General features: G+C 46.3%; 1 protein-coding gene across 1 annotated transcript in view; it reads left to right on the forward strand.

The window, feature by feature from the left end:
* The window catches only part of LOC144753940 (E3 ubiquitin-protein ligase TRIM11-like), a 277,392-nt gene that overhangs the window by 71,890 nt on the left and 182,259 nt on the right, over nt 1-23,243 (forward strand). Inside the window, exon 2 of the mRNA XM_078641467.1 lies at nt 12,467-12,562. Coding sequence (XP_078497593.1) covers nt 12,467-12,562 — 96 coding nt within the window. The remainder of the gene's footprint in view (nt 1-12,466; nt 12,563-23,243) is intronic.

The raw sequence follows: 23,243 nt of genomic DNA on the forward strand, positions 1-23,243 counted from the left end.
TGCCTGCGTGCCTCAAGTCAGTTGCAGCCACAGCACTAGCTATCAGACAGAGTGATTCCATAGTGTTAGGACACTCCCTGACGGTACAAGTTCCACACTCCGTGGAAGTTCTTTTAAACCGAACACAGACTCAGCACTTGACAATTGCACGTTTAACAGGATATGAACTGACACTGTTTCAGCCACACATAGAAATCAGACGCTGCAACATTCTAAATCCCGCTACACTGTTACCTTCAGTTACTTCAAATCCTGCCACACATGACTGTGTGGAAGTTGTTAACACCATGACAAAGCCAAGACAAGACTTGACAGACATTGCATTACCTGATCCCGACCTGACACTTTACGTGGATGGTTCATGTATGAGAACAAGTACAGGAGAACTAGTAGCCGCGTATGCAGTGACTACTGAAACCGAAGTTATAGAAACACATCGTATTGACACCCTGTCTGCTCAAGCAGCAGAGCTCGTCGCTCTGACCCAAGCCTGCATACGAGCCAAGAACCTGAAAGTAAACATATACACAGATTCACGTTATGCATTCGGAGTCGTACACGACTTCGGAGTACTCTGGCAAGAGAGAGGTTTCATGACTTCTCATGGAACCAAGATTCAGCATGGCCCCCTCATTCAAGCTCTGTTAGATGCAATACATTTACCGACAGCTATCGCTATCATGAAGTGCAAGGCACATACGAAAATCACTGACATCATTTCCCAGGGTAACGATCTAGCAGATCGAACAGCCAAGCTTACAGCTCAGACTCCAGACATTCCAGTTAACACGACACAGACTGACATTCCAGTCCAGACTACTTGTATGACAGTTAAGGACCCTACACAAGACGTACTAGATATACAGTCACATGCTACTCCCGACGAAATCAAGAAATGGTCTGAACAAGGAGGGGTCCAGACAGATCAAGGATGGTTGACGAAGGGAAAAGCCACATGGTTTCTCCCCGACTCTATGGTTCAAGTTATTATTAACACCGCACATAGTCCAACACACTTAGGAGAAAAAGCCATGTTAGACAGTATTCAGAACCTCTGGTTCAACAAGCATTTACGAGCAGCCGCCAAGCAGAAAGTGCGTACCTGCATGATCTGTTGTCAGTTCAATCCAGGTAAAGGTGTCCCGGTGGAACAAGGTGGATTCCATCCTCCTGACCACCCTTTTGAAGTCCTCCAGATGGATTACATTCAGATGGAGCGATGTCGAGGTTTCAAGTATGTCCTCGTAGTTGTATGCGCTTTGTCTAGATGGACAGAAGCATATCCAGTCCCAGATTACACTGCCGCGACCACTGCCAGGCAGTTGGTTCGTGAGTTTTTCCCCCGCTATGGATTACCGAGGGTCGTGTATTCAGATAACGGCCAGCCATTCTCATCCGAACTCATGAAACAAGTATCCCTTCTGTTAGGGTACCAGTGGAAGTTCCACTGTGTACGACATCCTGAAGCAGCCGGTCTTGTAGAGAGACATAATCAGACTCTGAAAATCCGCATTGCCAAAGTATGCGCAGAGAAAGGCGTAGATTGGATAGTAGCACTGCCAGTCGCCCTTTTTTATATGAGAATGGTCGCTCACTCCCGTTCAGGTCTATCTCCGTATGAGGTAGTGTTCGGTCGTCCCCCAAACATGTGGGGTACACCTAGACCACGTACAATTACAGATGTTGACAGTAATATGCTGACAGATTACCTGGCTTCCTTGATGTCTGCACTACTCTCTTGTCGTTCACAGGTTGCCGCCGCTTTTCCAGACAACACCGACGTGAAACCGCATGAGGTCATACCAGGCGACCTAGTCCTCATAAGGAACTTTGATCGTTCAAGTCCGCTGGAGCCCCGTTGGAAGGAGCCCAGACTTGTCCTACTAACAACAAGGACGGCCATCAAGGTCGAAGGCCGGAAGGGGTGGTTGCACTGCAGTCATGTAAAGCGATTTCATGGACTTCGGCCAAAATTTTTTTTCAAAGACTGCCCCGTTCTCAAGGACTGTCCAGACACTGAATCTAAACTTCCCCTGTTAGAGAAAACTCCGCAGCAGGAGTATAGAGAAAAATTAAGGTCTAGTAAGTCAGCCAGTTTAATTGTCTAAGTCCCTCTCGGGTGAAACGGTTAGACAGGTTCCTGACATGTATGAGATAGACCCACACAGTGAGAGAGTTAGTCGAAACTCTAAGAGAATCCGTTATCAAAAGAATCTCCGAAGTCGATGTATTATTACTCTATTATTCATGACATTTCTGAGTCTTATGGTTACCTGCATAAGTTATGCTTTACATTTATGTTTTCCTATTGATTCACATGTACATATGTTTTCTAATGTTACAGAAGAGCACACTTTTAGTGACCTGCCTCCTCACGGGTTATCCTATCGTCTTGCCATGCGCAATAATACTTTTATCCGTATGTTACACTATTCACACCAGACTAGCAATGCCACTAATTGTTGGGTGTGTGGTCGACTACCCCCTTTCCAGACACCGAAGGGAGTTCTGCCACTCTTTCCTTATCCGTTTTCACACAATGGTTCGTGTGGAGCATGGTCCACGTTAACGTCATCCTCAAATGATATGTCCCTTCTGAATAGAACATGTTTCCCAGACAAGGAAGGTCTTTCCCATAGAACAGGGTTAGATCTAGAAAATGAAGTATATGATCTAGGTAATTATTCCTCGAATTTCATGGTTTTGAATGTTCAATCCAAGACTACCCCCAGATTTGCCTGCTATTTCAGTTCTACCAGTGAAAGGCGAATTATGTGTCAGAAAGAATGGTTCTGTACATCTAGGACATAGTGATTGTACTACTATGGTCGAGTATAGTGACAGTGGGAAGTCTATTTTCAAAGCCTCACGTCATTCGTATTTTGTGTGTGGTCAGACCGCATATGTACGTCTGCCCCTAGATTGGGATGGAACATGTTACATTGCCTTCCTACTGCCACCCGTTTTTCTAGCCCCATCCGATTATCACAGAAACACACATCTAGTACACGTTAGACATAGAAGGGAGATCGAGTCCCCAATTGTCGATCAGACTGAAACTACCTTAGAACAATACCAAGACTTCAATAAAGGTTTCTTTTTCTTCATATGTCCTGTCCAGAATAGTAAGTTAATACGTAGGCTAACTAGAACCCTTGAAGCAGTAGTGAATGAGACTACTTCCGCTCTAGGTAACTTAACCGAGGAGCAATCTGCTATGAGATTTGTCGTGCTTCAAAATCGTCTCGTCCTTGACGTCATACTGGCCGATAGGGGAGGAGCTTGTAGAGTCATCGGATCTAGTTGCTGCATTTTCATTCCTAATAACGCACCGTCTGTTTATTCAGCTATAACCAGACTTCATAAAATTGCCCATCAGTTACACCAGAATCCAGGCACCTGGACATGGTCCGGTTGGCTCTGGAGTATAATATCTGCCTGGGGATGGAAAGTATTGTCATTCCTAGGTATAGCAGTAATGATCATATTCAGTTGCTGTCTCTATTTACAATGTGGCCCTGCGATTTGCAGCTTGTGCGCTACATCCTGTATTCCTAGTCCAAAGTCCCGTTCCAAGAAGATTCGAGACGAGCAAATGATGCTATATGAAATGATAGATGGTATCATGAATATTGATGTTTCCTGATGGAAACGTAGGGCACAAGGAGGAAATGAGGAAAATTGAATTTTGCCTTGTCATGTGTGCCTACGTGTTCCCCATCCTATGTTATATGTGCATGATCGATATGCATATATCCCCCTATATTCCCCTATGACCAGATTAAAGACGCAATTATAAGTTGTGTCCAACATTAGTAAGCCAGTTTCCAGTCCTCGTGAAAGCAACGAGTATTAGGCCTATGTTGACAACGTTTTCCATTGTGCACGTTAATTCAGCAAAATGTCCCCGTTTCTAGGCCTCATGAGGGCCCGGACGCTAGATCCAAGCTCCAGTCTCCTGAACCCACTCTGAGGAGCGATACAGCCCCCACCTGCATCCCTGACCCTTCACTTACTTCCTGCCGTGCAGCGCGGGGCCCGGCCTGGCTCTGTCTGCCTGCCTGCCAAGAATATGTTATGCCTACAGTTATCAGTTCAGCTCTCCGTCTTCACATTCCTAAGCTAACGAACCGCATAAACAGCTTCAGCTATAGTCTAGTCTTCCTGTCTCCATGCAAGTGAATTACTGTATTAATATCCATAGAAGATTCATAGCACACGCAATACATGTAGAATATATGCATGCACCAGCCTTAGTGTCAAGTAGCCTTTACCCTGATGACTTTTAGATTCTATCAACATGTACTCCAAACACGAGATATCAGATATGCTATAGGTACATGTCGCCCTGACATTTCAGACTTTAGTCTCCTCTTCTAGTGCAGAAGTCAGAGCCCCCAGTTCTCCCCGGTAACACGTCATTGTCCGTTTACGCGCACCACTAGGTTAAAGGTTCCAGCTGCTCAGGTAGCCCCCTCCATGTATCCACCCATTTCATGACACTTCTGTGACGTTCTCATCACATGTCTACGTGCACGCCCTGTGCACGCCTTCTTTTCACGCCCATGTGTTCTTATCTTACGCTTGTCACTTGTTACGCCTACCGTATGTAATGTAACTGTGATGTTTTACTATATATACCTTGTACTGTTAATAAGACGTTGCAGCTGCCTTCTATGCCATTCTATTTCAGGCTGTCCCGATCCTGTCCCTTCCCTTATGCCTGATTAAAGCTTGTTAGACTCAGATTCCTCGGATCCTGCCTCTTATTTATTGAGCTATCTGTTATTATTAATGTATTCAAAAATAGTACCGGTAATTAATTATTTATTTACCACAAGTTGTTTGGTGTTAGACAACCGGATCTTCGTTGGGTTGCGTATAGCTGGTCTGGCGTCTTCTGTTGTTTATGGAGGTTTGTATGGACTAAGGAAGCTGTCTAGTGTTGACCACATCCCTCGGTTGGTATTCCTCCCTGGTGTGTGTCTTAGTGCAGTGATGTCCGCCCCTCTAAAAAAATTTCACCCAGTTCAGCCACCCCTTGAATGTGGCTTTGGTGGTGTCCTTCCATTTGGCTAGCACTGTTTTGACTGCTGTCGTCAGGAGGAAGTCCAGGAGGTTTCTATCCTGTTGAGTGGCTATGTCTGCTGTGATGTGTGGTAGTTGTGGCAAATGTTTGTTCTAGAGTACAGCCTAGAGCTTTGTTGATGAAGCTGAACACCTTCCCCCAGAATTTGCTGACCTTCCTACAGTGAAAGATGAGGTGTGCGAGGTCTCCCCTTTCTGTGCCGCAGTTCCAGCAGCTGTCGTCTCTCAGGCCTATCGATGCTAGACTAGCTGGTGTCCAGTATGCTTGGTGTAATAACCAGAATTTAGTCTGTGCTAGCACTGGGCATATCATATTTTTTGATGGGGCCGCCCGGAAGTTTTGTAGTTCTTGTCAGTGAGATTGAAGCCTAGCTGTGATTCCCAATAGCTGGTGTTCTTTGCGTTGTGTTTGGAGGAGACTGGGCGGAGGAGTTTGTACAAGTGTGAGACTGGTGAACTGCCTTGTTTATGGTTTCCATGTACTGAAAGATTGAGGGTTTGTGCTTGGTTAGCTTATATTTTGTTAGGGCTGTTTTGATTGCTAAGAAATTGTATAGTTCCATGTCGGGGAGGTTGTGTCGTGTTTTCAGGCTGTTGAAGGTGTGGGGCAACCCCTCATCTTCCAACTGGGCTGGGTATGAGAGTCCAAGCTTTCTCCATATCTGCATGTCCCTCTGTATTTAATATTGGGGTTTGCCTAACGTGTTTCCCAGTGTTTCTTCTGGTCTACTTGGAGCAGCGCGTGCCTAGTGATCTTGAAAGATCAGGTTGTTCTTTTGTGCCTGTTTGTTGGCGGTGAGGAGAGTTAGAGGGTCTGCATTATTTAGGATGGCTTTCTCTGTAGAGAGCCAGGTTGGTGGGTATGGCTGTTTCGTAAGTACCCAGTGCATACCTTGTCTGGCTATGAAGGCTGCCTGGAAGGTTCTCAGGTCCGCCACATTGAGACCACCTAGCTTTTTCTCTAGTCTTAGTTTTGGGAGGCTAATTCTAGGTTTCTTGTCTCACCATATAAATTTGTTTAACATTTGGTCTATCTTTCTGTGGAAATCATCCGTGAGAGCCAGGGGGGAGCAAACCTGCTAGGTAGTTTACTATGGTAGTGATCATCATCTTTACTGTATCTATTCTGCCCCACCAGGTGATAAATTTGGGCGACCAGGTTTCCAGTAGCCCTATGATCTATTCCAGGGTAGTTTTCTCATTCTGTTCTAGAGTCATTTGTAGGCTTTTCCCAAATTGGATACCTAGATATTTGACAAACCCAGGTTGCCAAGCCAACCCTGAGGTTCCTATTACCTCTCTGGTTGTGTGTATGTTGAGGGGCATGCATTCTGATTTGTCTCTGTTGAGTTTGTATCCCGAGTGTTTAGCGTACATTTCAATAGTGTGCATGAGTGCTGGTATGGAGTGAACGGGGTCCTCCGTTATTATGAGTAAGTCATCCGCGTAGGCTGCAAGTTTGGCTGTGGTGTTAATGGTTACGCCCGCTATATTTCTGTTAGCTAGGGTGTCCCTAATCAGGGGTTCAAGTGCAAGTAGGAACAGCAGCGGGGATAGCGGGCATCCTTGTCTCGTCCCCCTCTGGAAGTTAAATTGGGCCGATGTTGCACCGTTAATAGCTATCTGTACTTTAGGGCTTTTGTACAGTGCCATGACTTTCTGCGTGAAGCCATCTCCTAGGCTGTGTGCTTGCATAATTTTCTCTAGGAAATGCCGGGATACTCTGTCAAAGGCCTTTTCTGCATTTAGCGTAATTGCAACCGCCGAGTTATGTTTTAGAGGAGTGCTCTATGACCTGGCAGAGGAGTCTTGTGTTGTCATGAGACATGCGTGTTTTCAGGTAGCCTAGCTGTGTATTCCCGATCGGCTGTGGGAGCACTTTGTTTAGTCTTGTGGCTAGTATTTTGGCGTATAACTTGCAGTCTAAGTTTATTAGTGAGATGGGGCGGTAGTTTTTGGCCATTGTGGGTTTTTGCCTTCTTTGGGTATGACGATTAATTTGGCTTGTGACATAGATTCTGTTACAACCCCCTCCCTTCCGCAGTGGTTGAAGACTTTATTCAAGACCGGAAGTAACTGGTTTGGAAGGTTTTGTAGAAGGGCACTGTATATCCATCTAGTCCTGGGGCTTTGTTGTCTTTTAGTGCCTTAATAGCTGTAGTGAATTCGTTAGTTTTTGTGTCATGGCCTAGTGCCCTAGCTTCCTCTTTCATTATCTTGGGTAGGTTTAGTCTGTCTAAGTAGGCTGAGCAGCCCTCCTTGTCCAGATTGTCGGCTTTTTTGTGTAGGGTATCTTTGTTCCGGGTGTGTGTCTTGTTGTTTGCATCTGTGATTGTAGAGGTAATAATAATAATAATAATAATCCACATTTGTAAAGCGCACAATCACCCGTAAGGGTCTCTAGGCGCTGGGGGCCGTCGGGAAGATTAAGCGAGCTATTGCCCAGAGTCACATGGTGCTGGGCTAACCTGCCGCCGGAGCCGGGGATCGAACCCTGATCCCCAGATTCCAGCGTCAGTCGCCCTGGCCGCGGCGCCACACCTCTCCCTACAGGTACAGTGTTGCCATTATTTGTGTTTGAGATATGACGTTAGGGTTTTCCTGCTTTATTAGCCTCACAGAGGTTGATTTGTTTATATTTTCTTATCCATAAGCCAACTTGATTGCTCAGAATCCTATTGAATTCGTACTTTTTTCCTGTGAGCTCTACCACGGCGGCTATGTTCGAGGTGTCCCCAAAGTGCTTAATTTCTAGTTATTTGATGTCCTTTCCTAGCTGGTCTAGCTGTGCTTTTCTTTCTCTGTCCCTTCTGGCCTTGATTTCTATTAGCGTGCCTCTGATCGCCTTAAGGGCGTCCCACAGGCCTTTTGGATCTATGTCTGGTGTGTCGTTTTCTTTGATGTAGTCCTTAATTGCTTTCTCAATTCTGTTTTTGTCCTCCTTTTTTGCCATGGTTATGTTGTTGAATCGCACATCTACGTGTGATGTGCTAGTTGTGTCGACCCGTTAGATGTAGGCTGGTGCAAGAGTGGTCAGAGATTGTTTTTGCCGCAATTTCTGTGTGTTCTATCAGGTGTGTGTGTGTGTGTGTGTGAGAGCCTGTGATGAGGATGTAGTCTATTCTACTGTAGGAGTTGTGAGGGTTAGAGTAGAAGGTGTAATCTCTGGTATTGGGGTGTTGTAGGTGCCATAGATCTTCTAGGTTTAATCGGTTACATATGTTCTTTAGAATCTTGTGGGAAGCTGGGGGGTCAGGCTTGTGACCTTGATTGTCTGTCTAGGGTGAGGTCTAGAGCTAGGTTGAAGTCACCTGCCAACACAGTCATGTCGTTCGGCTTGCACTCCTCTAGTTCTCTCGTTACCCCCTCCCAGTATGTTGTCATCTGTGTTTGGTGCGTAAATGTTTGTAACCAGTATGGTTTCTTCACCTCTTTTCAGCTTGGTGATCAGTAGTCTCCCGTCATCGTCATACTGTTCTTTCTCAATAGTTATCTTGGATTTACTGTTTATCAGGGTGATGACACCCCGTTTTTTGCTTACTGCCGGTGAGCAGGCTACCTGACCTATCCATCGGCCATTTCTTCTCTATCCACTGGTGTCGAAGTCTATGCCATACTGTGTATACAACGGGCTTTCCATGAGGTCATGTGTGTTGTGCAATGGTTGCAGTCATGGGAAGCTCATGAGGTAGATTTTCCTTTCCGTTAGTGTATAGAGGTGTTGTGGTGGTCGTAACCTTTTATTCCTTATGGGTCGTGTGGTCCTAGTTCTTGGCTTTTGGTTACGTTCTGAGATGTTCTCCATTAGCTTCTTGTGGGTCTAACCTAGTTTGTCGAGAGGTCTGGTGAGGCGCTCCTCTTGCTTTGCGGGGTTGTCATCTCCATTACCTGTACGGCTGGACCCATTAGGTATCGTGACAGTTCCGCTGGGTCTTCCAAGGTTAGCGTGACTCCTTTGTTGTTTATTCTGAATCTGGTTGGGCCAGCGAAGGAGAAGGTGCTGTTCTTTCCTTAGCTTCTCTTTGGGCTAGAAAACCTTTCCTGATGTCTACAGTGGTCTTCGATTAGTCCTGTGTGAGGATAATTTTGTGTCCGTTCCACTGCAGGTTATGGTTCTTCCTTGCTACCCCAAAGATGGCGTCAGTTTGGTGTGAGCGTAGTAGTTTGCATATTATCGTTGGATTATCTGAAGGCTGGGACTCTGTAAGCTTTGTCCAGCTCGAAGGGGTTTTCGAATTTGAGATTTGTCAGATTGGGGATGAGGTTCTGAATGAGTGACACACACGAGCCGGCTTTATCTTCCTCCCCTTCTGGCACTCCCAGAATTCTTATATTTCCTTTCCTGTTATGGTCCTCAAACTCTGCTGCTTGTTTACGGAGTTCAGTGGTCGCCTTAGCAATGGTGCCGATCGCCTTTCCTGTGAGCTGTGACCTGTCCTCTGTCGCTGACTCTCTGGTCGACCTCAGATAACCTGCCATTCGCTGTGTGGATGTCTGCTCTGACAGCAGCTGGTTCGAGTTGGATTGCGTCTGTGGTCTTTTTTGTAGTTTTTGCCAGGTCGTGGACTTCAGCCATTTTTTTTAATATGCTGTCCAATGTGCCCCTGATGTCCGATTTTTGTTTTATGGGTGATTCCGAGAGTCCTTCAGGCTTTGTTTTTTTCAGCTGTTGGGCTAGTTTCCCTTCATTGCCGGCCATTTTTGTTAGGCCCCTCTTTGCTCGCAGGGTTTTGAATCTCTTGTCGCAGTCTTGTGGTGCTGAATGGGCTTCTTGCCCTCGTAGGCGAACGTTTTGTGGCTCGTTGTTCTTCTGCCAATTTGTTCTTGTATATGTTCTTGGTTGTGGTAGACTCAGTTTGGAGCTTCTTATTTGCTCTGGGCACCTTTGTCCATCTTTCTTTTTGTGTGCTTTGCCCCCTTCGTGCGTGTTCTCTTCCGTGACTAGACTTCTTTGTTGGCACGGTCAAGAGTGGTTCAGTCTGGCACCGTCTGATCATTTTTGTGAGGCGCACTTATTTTCCCCGCTACCCCCTCCGTCTGCGATATCTACCGCTCGGTGACTTCCAGTTGAGCTGGATGTTGGAGGGGCGCTCAATGAGTCAAACTTCTGCTACCAATTCTCTTTGTGTGTGTGTGCACGAAACGTTCTTCTCTGTTATCGCACGGGGGTCGCTGCCGCCTGCGATGCCTTATTCTCGGGTTTATCTGCAAGATGGCGGATCTGGCGGAAACTGCATCCTTTGCTTGGTCTTGTGCGTGAGTGCTGGCTCTATTATGTGCCTTTGTTGTATTTCGTTTGCAAGCGCTTTAGTTATTGTTCTCGTCAGCACTGGCTCTGTGCTCTCCAGGGTGGGTCTGTTCAAGATGGCAGGGCTCTTGTATTGCTTTCGGTTTCGCACTTTCCCCAGGGTCTCCACTTACCTTTCTGTTTCCTTCTTGTTTGAATCGCGCTGCTAGTACCTCGAGTTTGGCTAGCGCGGGCTACTGCTTTACTCTCTTATTCCCGACGGTTAATGTTGAGCTCTTTCTCTTCTTGCCCACCCCATGATGGCTGCCCCCCACTATGCCTTTTGGTTTCGATTTCTGGCCACTGCTACAGTATCGGTGTGGCTTCCGCTGAGTTTTGGTGGTGGGGTAGGCCACGCGGGGTGACTGACCTCGTATTGGCGCCGCTCTCTTCAGGGTGGGTTCACTTATTCTCTGGTTTGTCTGCAAGATGGCTGGTCTACATGCTCCTCTCTCGATTTTGCTGCCTTCTCTGCTTGGTATTATGCAGGAGTGCTGACTCCATTGGGCGCCTTTGTTATGTTTAGTTTGCGAGCGCTTTGGATATTGTTATCGTCAGCACTGGCGCCGTGCCCTCCAGGGGTGGGTCTGTTCAAGATGGCGGCGTCCCTGTATTGCTTTCGGTTTCGAACTTTCCTCTGGGTCTCCACTGAGCGCTATCGCGGTGACTTGCCTTACTGTTTTCTTCCTGTTAGAATCGCGCTGCTGGTACCATAAGTCTGGCTAGTGTGGGCTTCTGCTTAGCTCTCCTGTCCACCGCAGTTATTGTTGAGCTCCTTCTCGTCTTGCCCGCCCCAAGATGGCTGCTCCCTGCAGTGCCTTCTTTTTTGATTACTGACTGCTGTTGCTGTACCGGTAAGACCCTTTGCGGAGTGTCTGTTGTGGGGTATGCCACCCGGGGTAGGGGGTGTCCAGCACTGACCTCGTAGTGGCTCTTCGATAACGCCGTGGTCCTCACTTTTGTGCTCTTGTTGGATCACCGTCTCACCCACTTAGACCGCAGCCGCCATTTTGGTCTCCTCTTTTCTCTTGGGGTCCACTCCTTCAGCTCAACTTTACAGGCTCTGTCGTTCTTGTTGTTCGATGTGGTTTAGGCCCATCTGCTCTCCAGAGGTTCCGATTTAGTCTGATCTAGTTGAAGCTGCGTTTTGCTTGCGGGAGTCGCGCTATCGTCTCACTGTAATCCCTGGGATTAGCGGAGCCCTGGATTTAGGCAACTCTCTCCATTGCTGTCCAAGCCACGCCCCCTGGATGGTTTGTTAAAGAATAGGTAGCGGTGAATTAGGTCTGTGTATTTCGGTTTATTTTGGTGATTTAGATCTGCGTGGATTCCTTAGCATATAAGGGACATTTTGAAACTTTTCTGTTTAGGAACATACATAAGGCTGGACAATTCCTGTTTTGCACTTATAAACGAAGCTGGTTTCAGTTAAGGAAGTGGAGAGGGTAGCCCCAGTAAGATTGAGGCAAATGTGTTTGTTCTTTAGAATTTTTGAGAGACATCTTCACTTGGTGTGGCATGATGTGGTTTATTAGTTGTGATTACGTTACATTTGTGTGACCGCATACACACTGAAGTAAGCATGGAAGTAAGCATGAAGAATGATTGTTCGTTTTAGAATCTATTACTAATTATAATATAGGATGACACGTTGCATGAATATTCAGATCATGGTAATTTTAATTGTTGAAGGTTTTATGCTGTCTTAAGGGATGGAGTAATATTGTCATATTGTATGATTATTTGACCTCATGAAGTCTAACGAGACCTCCTGGTCAACTGGCTAACCTGTGACTTGAAGGCTAACTGGTAAAAGTGGAACAAATGAAAGACTTGAGGGAATCAATTTGAATAAAGAAGAAATGGGACACCATTGATGGTTTTATTACTGATTTTGGACTAAAATGTGTATTGTGTGCTCGAGAGCAATGATGTCATTTTTGGCATCCTTATGTACCTTTTGGATATTTTCCGTGGTCAGTAAAGGACTACAACAATTTTATTAAAGGACAAGTCTGTATCTCAACCTCTGAATTATATTTGCACAATATCTTTATAGCGTTGCAAATCTAATGTTTTTTTTCTTTTTAGGAAAAATGTCAGCGTTATAGAGTCTGTTTGAAGGAAAAGTGGGAATATGTTCTTGAACTGCATTGCAAAGAAGAGACCAAAGTGACACAGCTAGAGGTAAGCTAAGACTACCTGATATAGCAGTTACTTGTAGCGAGGACTCTGTGACCGCATACAATATCAAACCATAAAGTCACTTAAATGACCCAGGCAATACTTATTTTTTTTAAATCTTTTTCAAAAGGTTGGCAATCTGGACTAATTTTCATATTACCTTGTTAAAGGTTTTTAGCTATCTAGCCTACTATTATTAGGTATTTCAGATTCATCAGACATCCCCCTATATTTGGCATAATGCATACAACAGTGAAAGGTTATTTAAAAAGATTGGACTTATTTTCAGTGTTGTTCTTTGAAACAATTCATCTTTCTATGTCAGACTAATAAACCATGTCTAATTCTCAGTGTGAATATGGTTGATGCAGCCGGTCTTTGTCATTGACGTAGGTGTTCATAGCCTTGTGAATAAGTGCAAAACTGTGCTTAGCAGAAGTGACTTATCTTCCAGGATGTCATCAGTTGCATGTTGTAGAAAACCAATTCAGTTTTTGCCTGGCTGGCAGATCCAATCCTGCTCCAACTGCCTTGCCTGTTAGCCTATTGCTCTTCGAGGGGGTAAGGCTCAGTTATCACTTTACAACCACCGTAATTTGGCCATCTTGCTACCTGCCACTAGCCGGCCTGCCACTCGAAGGTTAACACCCTCATCTGGCAGCACTTGGTTTTCTGGTGCAGTCAGGACTCGGAAGAGTGATCTGCTTTAATCTGACTAGCACACCCATGCTCCTTTTATGCGGCCGGTCAAGATCCAGTTCAGGTCAGTGGTTGTGCAACTGCATAATTGCACCCATCAGTGACCACCAGAGACAGTAGAAACCTATGCTCAACAGAAGATGTTCACACGTGTGGCTCTGGCACCTTCCATAGGCAAGATATATAATCAGGAGACAGGCAGACAATTTGAAAGCAGCCTTGTAAAGGAAATTAAAAACTCTGTGCTACTGGCCAGATTGGTGGAGTTAGGGACAATGTCTGAGTGCTAAAGCCGAGCACTTTTGAATTGAACACTCCTATTCAGGACTGATGCCTGGCCCCGTGAGGGACCTCATTTACTCTGGTTCCTCCACATTCTGGAATTAAATACCACATCGTGTTAGGGCCTGTACTTTATGAAGTAATCTTTACTCCCTGAGCTTATCTGACGTGTGCAGATCCTCTGACGGCTTCCACCCAGCAAGGGATGCCTCAGTGAGTCATCCCACTTTTCGGGCTGTCAACTCTCCCACTTGTCCTGTAGAAGACCCGCCACGACATTCTAGTAACGCTAATAACGCTCTGTCAGGGTCAAAAGGTGGATGAATATATATGGTTCAGATCAATCAAATCTCTGTTTTTTAAATCCATAAGCTTACCTGCTGTCTACCAGAGATATTGCCTACCGTCATTCTGACCGCTTTCTAGTTCCCGGTATAACAAATTGTACATACTATCACCTTGTATATATGCACTGAACCACTATCACTGAGCACTTAATGTCACCATATCACGTCACCGTTGTCAGTATATCCTGTATTGACAGCCTTCTGATTATTTGTGAATATTGATTCAAGCTTTAATGGATATAAAAGAAGAGTCTTTTGCAAGCATATACTAATAGGTGTTCTGCTTTATTCTGTTTTCCAACGTCATCTGATATGCGTTCCAATGTTATTTGCTTTGCTTTTCATGATTTAACCAATGTAAATGCTATACTTGTCATACTTATTCAACAGGTACTTTTTAAATTGTTTTTTCTTCAAAGCAATTGTGGTCTCCCCGACAGAACCATTGTAGCCCCGACAGAACCATTGTAGCCTAACGCATACATACCCAGGGTCTGAGGGACACAGGGTCGCCCCATTGTTGCTATACTGTGTTTCATCTATGGGCTGCAAACAGGCCGACCATTTAAATTGGGGGGGTTTTCTGCCATTTGGAAATAATTGCTTTTTAGTGGGGTATTGGCTTTATTTGTCACACCTTTCGCTTTGTTTTTCACTTCATGGCCACTGCCCCTGTTACATGTCCCCCTAGTCTTTTGTTTATTTATGGCATTTTCTGTACATTTCTTTTTTCCTAGCCATGTGTTAAGAATGTCTGCTTCAGCAACAATTGTGTAGTGCTTGTTTAAGGTGTATCAAACAGACTAGCAGAGTGTACCAGTGGACAGTGAGAAACAACCATGTTGTACATATTTGGGTGTGTGGGCCACAATTGAGCAATACAACTGAAGAACAAACTATGTGCAGAAAATACAAAGAGTACTGACGTAGAACTTTTAGGTGGGCATTTTAAACTATTTTAAATGAGGTCAGGGTATGGGGTCAGCCCATACGTTGTGCCCAGAGACCTACCTGCAACTGTACAAATAGCTAGTCTCTAGAAACAGGATGGCAGCAGCCGAAGTCCTGGCATAGGAGGGAAGCTTTACCAGATAATAACTAACACAGTGGGTTGAGGGGCTCTGTAGAGATATTTGAGTAATATGCTGATCATAGTTTTGAATCTTGTTTGGGTTGATTCAGCCTTTTATCATTATGAGGCGGATAAAACTACTACCATTCACCCAGGCAGTTCTGACTATCATTCCAGTGCTAGATATCATTTGTGCTGTGATGTCCTTTAAATTGAGCAGAGGAGCCGGGAGGCCCCCATTGGAGTTGAGAACTTCCTTTGATGTAAAAGTGAGAGAGGCTTGTGAAGAATGCATATCTGAGCAGGCGCATACCTGGATTTTCACTTGGAGTAAAAAGGATGCTTGATGTCAGAATTCTGTCTGAGCAGTCATGCTGACTCGCCTCCAGATTGCCGGTGCTGTGTAATATCGAATATTCGTATCGTATCATGTATCCCATGCTCTTCAGCACTATTTGTAAATTAAATTCTGCCCTGTCAGGTTCAGACAGAAGCAGCCGATCTTTCCAGGGGCTGAGTTAAGGGATGCATGATTCAACTGGATGCCAATCTCCGCTCTGCCTATATATCACCTGGAACCTGTCTAATATTGCAGCGGGTCACTGCTGCACTTGTAAAGACAGATAGAAAGCGCGATAAATACAAAGAATGAAACTTGATATGAAGGACAATTTAGTTAATATACATAGTTGAAAGCAAGGAATAGTTTTACTTGAGCATATGGAATTATAATGAAATAAACACGAGGGGAAGAGAATAGAAACAAAGGCAAGATTAAAGGGTGAAGATTAAAAAAGGCAATGAGAATAGGCGAGATATTAAAACGGGAAAATAACGTGTTTGGGTTTTTGTATACCGAATGTTAGTAGAAGTTACTGACAAACGTAACTTGCACAGTTAGCTGAATAACAGTGCATGTTTGGTTAGGTTCATACAACCTCGTTGCTGTTTTACCAGCTTGCCCTATATTTTTGTGTCCATGCTGATTAAAAAAGCAATACAAATATGTATTTTTTCCTTTTGACATATAAACCTAAAACAAGAAGCACACAAAGAATTCCTTTATAAATTTCAATTTCTTCAATGATTGTAAGAAAATGGATTAATATTTGGGGTGGACAACTGCCCATCTCAAGGAATAATCACAACTGAATAGAGGGTGCACCTCCAAAGTCACTAATTAACCGGAGTTAGACACCCTGATAGCAGTGGTGCAGACAGACATAACTTAGGGCAATGTTTGACCTATCTATTCAGTGTCCGAACAGTAATAAAGTCCAAACACCCAAGTTTTAAAAATCACGAACCTATGTAGGAACATTGAGTACAATTTAATAAGTAAAATTACTTCAAAACAAGAATAATCCATTAAGTAGTACCAAATATGTGAATTTTTTAAGAATAAAGTGATAATGGCACCGAAACTGATTACACACCAATGATAGTCTATGGTCACAACAGAATTTTACCATGGGACTCCGTCTGTGAAATTGAAGTCAAAATCCTTCAGTGGTTCAAGTCACCAAGCTGTATCTGACGATGTGTTCCATGAGATAGGGTACCATATTGCACAGGTCCCACTGGTTTGCTGCTGCGGAGAAGCTCTGATTGGGAGAAACTCCTTTCTTCAAATCAGCAAGGCTGTGCCTTGGGTGGATAGACTGGGTTACTTCATTTTGGTTCTCTAGAGGTCTGTAAATCCAAAAAGTTTGTAAGCCCTAGCTTTTCAGAGGTGGTATTACAAGTGCAGTTAGGCACCACCCATGTTTCTAGGACCTGTGAAACAACACTTGGAAGTCAAGACTCACTCCAGCAGGGGCCATCAGCAGGTTCCAAGTCCTGGACAGTTGTTACTGGTCATATGGACACTTCATGACTTCCTGAAAAAGTCCTCTTGCAGCTAGTTGTGGCCCTATAGCTACACAGTTCAGACAACTGACACTTGGGGGCTTGATTATGAGTTTGGCGGACAGGTTATTCCATCACTATAGTGACAGATATCCGGTACGCTGTATTACGAGTTCTGTTATATTCCATTGTATATCAATCAATCAATAAATAACTTTATTCGATTTGAGAACTAATCATAAAAGCATATATAAAACCAAACGTACATAAAATATCACTCTCCGATACAATTCAATACAATAGAGCAGGCATTGGGAGGTTGTCACATGATTACTACAGCTCTGTTAGATCAGGCATTGGCACACGCAAAGGTTTTATATCCTTCAATAAAACAAGTTTTCTCTGCCTCCCACGTTTCCTGTAGACAGATTATGTTAAACTGTCTCACTTAGGTAAGCCATTGTGTATCCCAAGTTTATTAGATAATCCTGCTGCGTTCCATGAGATCATTTTCAGGTCTCCACCATGTCTTATGCCTGTATCCGTTACGGGTGTAATAGTGACCCCTCTGGTGGCTGATTTGCCCGGGTGGTTTATATTTCTGCGAGTTGGAGTCCCTGGTTTCCATTGGGGGTATTACAGGTGTTCTTCCATGTGACTCCGCCCTCGTTTCTACCACCTCTGTGCTGAGTGAATATCGCTCAGACTACCACCCTCCTCCCTGGGAATTAGTCAGTCAATATCATTCAGGTCTCTAAGTGGCGCAAAAACGTTAGTAGCTGCCACTGCACAGTCACGCTCCCTTCCTCTCAGCGAAGGTTACTCTGTATTCAGTCAGTACTGAGCCCTGGTCTATAGAAGAAGCCCAAAGGTAATGGTTTAATACAAGATTCTAAAGTAAATAAACCATTTGCATGCCCAAAGAGCTCCCTTGCCAACTCCGGGTGTCTAAGTGTAACGATACTACAGTCTCCTGGGAATACTTTCCTCGACTTACCAAGCCAGGACACCCTCCTGGCCATCAGAATGTGTCTGTGATTTTTAATATTAAATCTAGCATATTTGGACAACTAATGAGCCACTTTATTAATAAGCTGGGTGACCGTCTCCTCCTGCTCATGTTTGTGTCCTGGGACTCCTGTCAAGACCACTGTATAGGGGCAACTTTCTGGTGGCAGATCTATTACTGGTGGCTCTCCAGGGTTGAGATGTGGTGCTCTAATTACTTTTCCTTTGGGTTGGGTACAGTCGATACTTCCTCTAGGCTTTTTCGGCCACCCCTCTGTGCCTTATCTAGCCCCTCCTCCCGCCTTCGGTCAACCCCTTTATCCGAGTATCTTCCATTTATCCTGGGTCATGTTACTACTGCATTGGGGTGGAAAACATAATTTACTTGGTTTGCGGTTCTGCTCATATTGTCAACCTGCTTATGATGACTAGTTCCACAATCTGTTTGAGCTACCTTAAGCATCTTTTTTGTGCGTTCTACCCCCTCTGTTACAGGGGGATCCCTCAAAGGTTGCACAGACTGAATACAGTGACACCTTCTTGTAACCAGCAGGTTGGATGGTATACTTTTAGGCATTTCCAGCTATAAAAGTTTCTCCTCCATTAATGACAATTTACTTAATAAAAGGTCCAGGAAAACAATCGCCATTGTTTCCAGTCTTTTCCACTGGTCTTCATTTCCAACATCTGCGGGCAGGATGGCATTTGGGCATTGTTGTTTGAAGTTCTCTGGCGGCCCTTGGAGTTCCGTCTCAACCGCAAGATCTTGATTTGGGCATTTGGCAGCGAGGGGTTTAGCTCTAGGCTTCTGCCTATTATTTTTTTTTTTTCAATAACCCTCCTAGCACGCTTAACTGGGGATTCCTTTACATTATTTACTAGTGGAGATGTCTTCCCGTTCTTCCCCGGGCTTTCCCGTGTATGTTTTTTGGATCTCGTGGCCATTTGTCTTGACGTAGTTTCTGTTTGTCTAATAGGACTGGTTACCACAATGGATGAGGAAAACGGCAAAGAGACTACAGTCCGACTGTCCTTTCCACTTAAGACTTCTCCCGGCATCCTTGCATTTGTCTGGGCCATGCCCTTGCCTGTATCTGTGCCATTTACGGGGCTCAATAGGTGTACCACTTGGGGAGATGATGAAAAGCCCTCCTGACCACTAGAACAGGTCGTGGAGCCCAGGTCCTCATGCATAGACAAAGCATCAGTATCTGTGCAGTCGTTTAATGGTGACTTCGCCCGCCTTATGCCGCCTAATGAAGATCTACATGCCCAAAGAGAGTCTTTTCTCCGTAATCCGAATTTCATGTGTGAGTACCGACTCCGCTCGTTTCAGAAAGGCGTCCAGGGTTCCCACCACCCCTCTTAACACCTAAAAGCAGGACTACATCAGGGAGGAGACAATTGGCCATTTTGCACTTAGTCCCCGTACCCAATAGAAAGAATTAGAGCGGTACCTCATTGGGCACAGGCTTCCCCTCCTGTGGTAGATGACAGAGAGTGGGCCCAGCCCAGCCTCGGGCGGTCTCGGACGTGCTCAGACAGGCCTGCTCTTGGTCCGGGCGCGTCCTGCTCTGCGGGATCCCTGTGGAGCTTTTGAGGCACCTCCAGGCATGCGTGATCAGCTGCGGCGGTAGCTGGGTGCCGCAAAGGAGCCTGGGTCTTGTAGTCCAGTCCAGCTCCTCCTTGCAGCCCCGGCGGTGATGGCAGTGATAGTGGCAAGAAAGTGCGGGCACTCAAAAACCAAATATTACCGGCGCAGCCAAGCACAAAAGGAGACCGAAACAGTTTCTTTTCTGCGCTGACTCCTAGTAAAAGGTGAGGAAACAATAATCTTCAGTCTCTTTCACCAGCAGTGAAAGAAATAAAAATTAAATAAAAATGAAACCTTGCCAACAGCGCTTCTCCACGCTAAAGAAAGGAATTCACTGCAGAGTCCATGCGGTATAATTTTCAGGAGCAAAAACCATGAACGCGCTACTGTGCGCGGAGTTCAAAAAATGTTCAGAGGAGGAGGAGAGGCACAATGGCAGCGCGTCCTTGCACACAACAGGAGAATGAGCGGAGCACAGAGGCAGGCCCCCTCGCGCTGATGGTCAACAATTCAGTCAGGGAGCAGGAAGAGAGCACTTAACACAGGCACCTCCTGAGGTTAAAAAATCGGACAATGAAAGCGAATGCATGAAAGTTTCCTCGCCCAAAAATTTGAGTAAAGACAAGGAGATTCAGGAGTCATCAGGTGCCAGAGGCCCAAGCAGAGCAGCACATGAATTCGGCCATCCATGCACGCCCCCCGACCAGGCTCCGTTGCACCCAGCCAGGCCGGGGGGCTCACCTGTCTCAAGCAGATCTCCGGAGAACTTGGTAGATCTCAGTGCCGCCGGGCCCCCGCCAGGATTTTCGCAGAGGAAGGGCACTCACTTCGAGCCGCTCCTAATGGCGGTCGCGCACACTCTCTACTCACTGCGGGATGACTGCCTCAGCCGGGCCCCCTCTGAGGCTCCCTCCTGAGGTCACGTTGGCTGGCAGCAGCGGCTCGTATCTCTACGCTGCTCCTCGGCTCGGCTCAGCTCTGCGTTGGGTGACAGTCCGTCTCACTTCTCCCACTCCGACTTCCTCTGTCTTTCCCATTGTATATAATGGAACCCGTAATATGGTAAACTGGATATCTGTCATTTTTGTGATGGTGTAACTTGTCTGCCAAACTCGTAATCAGGCCCTTGGAGTCCACTTTCTGGGGTTGTAGGTCAATCAATCAATCAATCAATCAATCAATCAACAATTTGTATAGCACGCTACTCACCCAGTAGGGTCTCAAGGCGCTGGGGGGGGGGGGGGGAGTGGTTCGTTACTGCTCAAAAAGCCAGGTCTTGAGTTGTTTCCTGAAGGAGAGGTAGTCCTGGGTCAGCCGTAGGTGGATGGGGAGGGAGTTCCATGTCTTGGCCGCCAGGTAGGAGAAGGATCTTCCTCCACCCGTGGCTCTGCGAATGCGTGGTATGGCGGCGAGGGCGAGGCTGGCTGATCGTAGCTGGCGGGTGGGTGTGTAGAAAGTGAGGCGGCTGTTGAGGTACTTCGGGCCTATGTCGTGGAGAGCCTTGTGTGCGGGGTGAGGAGTCTGAACGTGATCCTCTGGTTGACGGGGAGCCAGTGCAGGTCTCCCAGTGGGTAGAGATGTGGCTGCGGCGAAGGATGTCCAGGATGAGTCGTGCGGAGGCGTTCTGTATGCGCTGGAGTCTTTTCTGTAGTTTGGCAGTGGTTCCTGCATGGAGGGTGTTCCCGTAGTCCAGTCGGCTGGTGATGAGTGCCTGGGTGACTGTCTTCCTGGTTTCGGTGGGGATCCATCGGAAGATCTTGCGGAGCATGCGCAGGGTGTTGAAGCACGATGACGATACGGCGTTGACTTGTCTGGTCATCGAGAGGGAGAAGTCCAGGATGAAGCCCAGGTTTCGTGCGTGGTCCGTTGGCTTGGGGGTGGTGCCCAGGGCAGGGGGCCACCAGGAGTCGTCCCAGGCACAGGGCGATGATCCCAGGATGAGGACTTCCGTCTTGTCTGAGTTCAGTTTCAGGCTGCTGTTCTTCATCCACTCGGCGACTTCTTTCATCCCTTCGTGTAGGCTGGCTCTGGCGGTGGCGGGGTCGTTGGTGAGGGAGAGGATCAACTGGGTGTCGGCGTAGGAGATGATGTTAAGGTTGTGTTGGCATGCGATGGCTGCAAGGGGGCTCATGTAGACATTGAAGAGGGTGGGGCTGAGTGAGGATCCTTGTCGTACACCGCAGATGACTTCGGTGGCCTCGGATCTGAACGGGGGGAGGCGGTCTCTCTGGGTTCTTCCGGCAAGGAACGAGATGATCCACTCCAGTGCCTTCTCTTGGATTCCGATGTTGCTGAGACGCTGTGCTAGGGTGCGGTGGCAGACCGTGTCGAATGCTGCATAGAGGTCCAGGAGGATGAGGGCCGCTGTTTCCCCGCTGTCGAGCAGGGATCTGATGTCATCGGTGGCTGCGATTAGGGGGGTCTCGGTGCTGTGGTTGGCTCGGAAGCCGGACTGCGAAGGGTTGAGGGATCCGTTTGTCTCGAGGAAGGCAGCAAGCTGTTTGTTGACGGTCTTCTCGATGACTTTGGCAGGAAAGGGGAGGAGCGAGATGGGGCGGAAGCTCTTGAGGTCGGTGGACTCCGCTGTTGGTTTCTTCAGGAGGGCGCTGAGCTCGGCATGCTTCCAGCTCTCCGGGAAGGTGGCGGTGTTGAAGGAGATGTTGTTGATGTCCCGGAGTTGGGGTGCAATGACTGAGTCGGCCTTGTTGAAGACGTGGTGGGGGCAGGGGTCGGTTGGTGATCCGGAGTGGATGGTGTTCATCGTGCGGGTGGTGGCTTCAGTGCTGACCGCGGTCCAGTTGCAGAGGGTGGTGGTGGTGGGGGGCGTTGGTTCGGTGCGTGGTCTGTGCGCCGAAGCTGTTGTGTATGTCGGCGATCTTGCGGTGGAAGAAGGTGGCGAGTGAGTCGCAGAGGTCCTGCGAGGGTGTGATGTAGTTGTTTCCGGCGTTGGGGTTGGAGAACTCTTTGACGGTGCTGAAGAGTTCCTTGCAGTTGTGGGTGTTTTTGTCCAGTCATTCTTTGAATGTTGTCCTTTTGGTGGTGCGGATCAGCTGGTGGTGTTTGCGGGTGGCGTTCTTGAGGGTAGTCCAATCCTTCAAGGCTCCTCTATGGTTACAGACAGGAGGTCCATTCCTCTACTCTTCTTCCACAGGCTCATAAAGTGTTCTAAAAAGGGCGTCTGGAGGATCCTTATTTATACCTGGCACCAACTAGGGTAAGTTCCTGCGTCCACCACACTGGTCTCCCTGGGGAAGAGAAAAACACCTCACAACACCCAAGCCATTGTACCTGCACTTGGAATAGTTTTTGTAGCATTCATCGTGACTAAGTCCTAGCTGTGTCTCTGGTTTTTAGTGAATGCAAATTAGCCCCCAGCAGTATCAAGCTGGGAAAACTGGTATCTTTCTAAAATAGACCTTTCACTGATATTCATTAAAAATATGACTTCACATCAATGAGTTGGGGTTTAATGACTATTAAAATAGTTTTCATCATTTTTCTAGCTGGACCCTAACCGGAAATGCCAATTTTTTTTTTTTTTTTACTATGGCTTCGCAGTGATTCTGTTTGGGATTGCAAGTGCCTTCTTACAGTGAAAATATCTTTTGCTTTATAGTCACTATAAAGGCATGTTAATTTTAAATTTCTACTGTCCTACTTTTGTATATCATGCACCCTGCCTTGTGGGCTACAAGGCCTATGTAGAGGTTATGTTTTTATATTTAAAAGGAATGATTTCACCAGTCAAAAAGGTCATGTTGAAAGAATGAACCAAAGGTTTTACAGTGCAGCAATGAGGATATACTGGGTGGGCCTGAAGCCATGTTTGCATTG

Source organism: Lissotriton helveticus, chromosome 5_1, assembly GCF_964261635.1.
Source record: "Lissotriton helveticus chromosome 5_1, aLisHel1.1, whole genome shotgun sequence".
Taxonomy (NCBI): domain Eukaryota; kingdom Metazoa; phylum Chordata; class Amphibia; order Caudata; family Salamandridae; genus Lissotriton; species Lissotriton helveticus.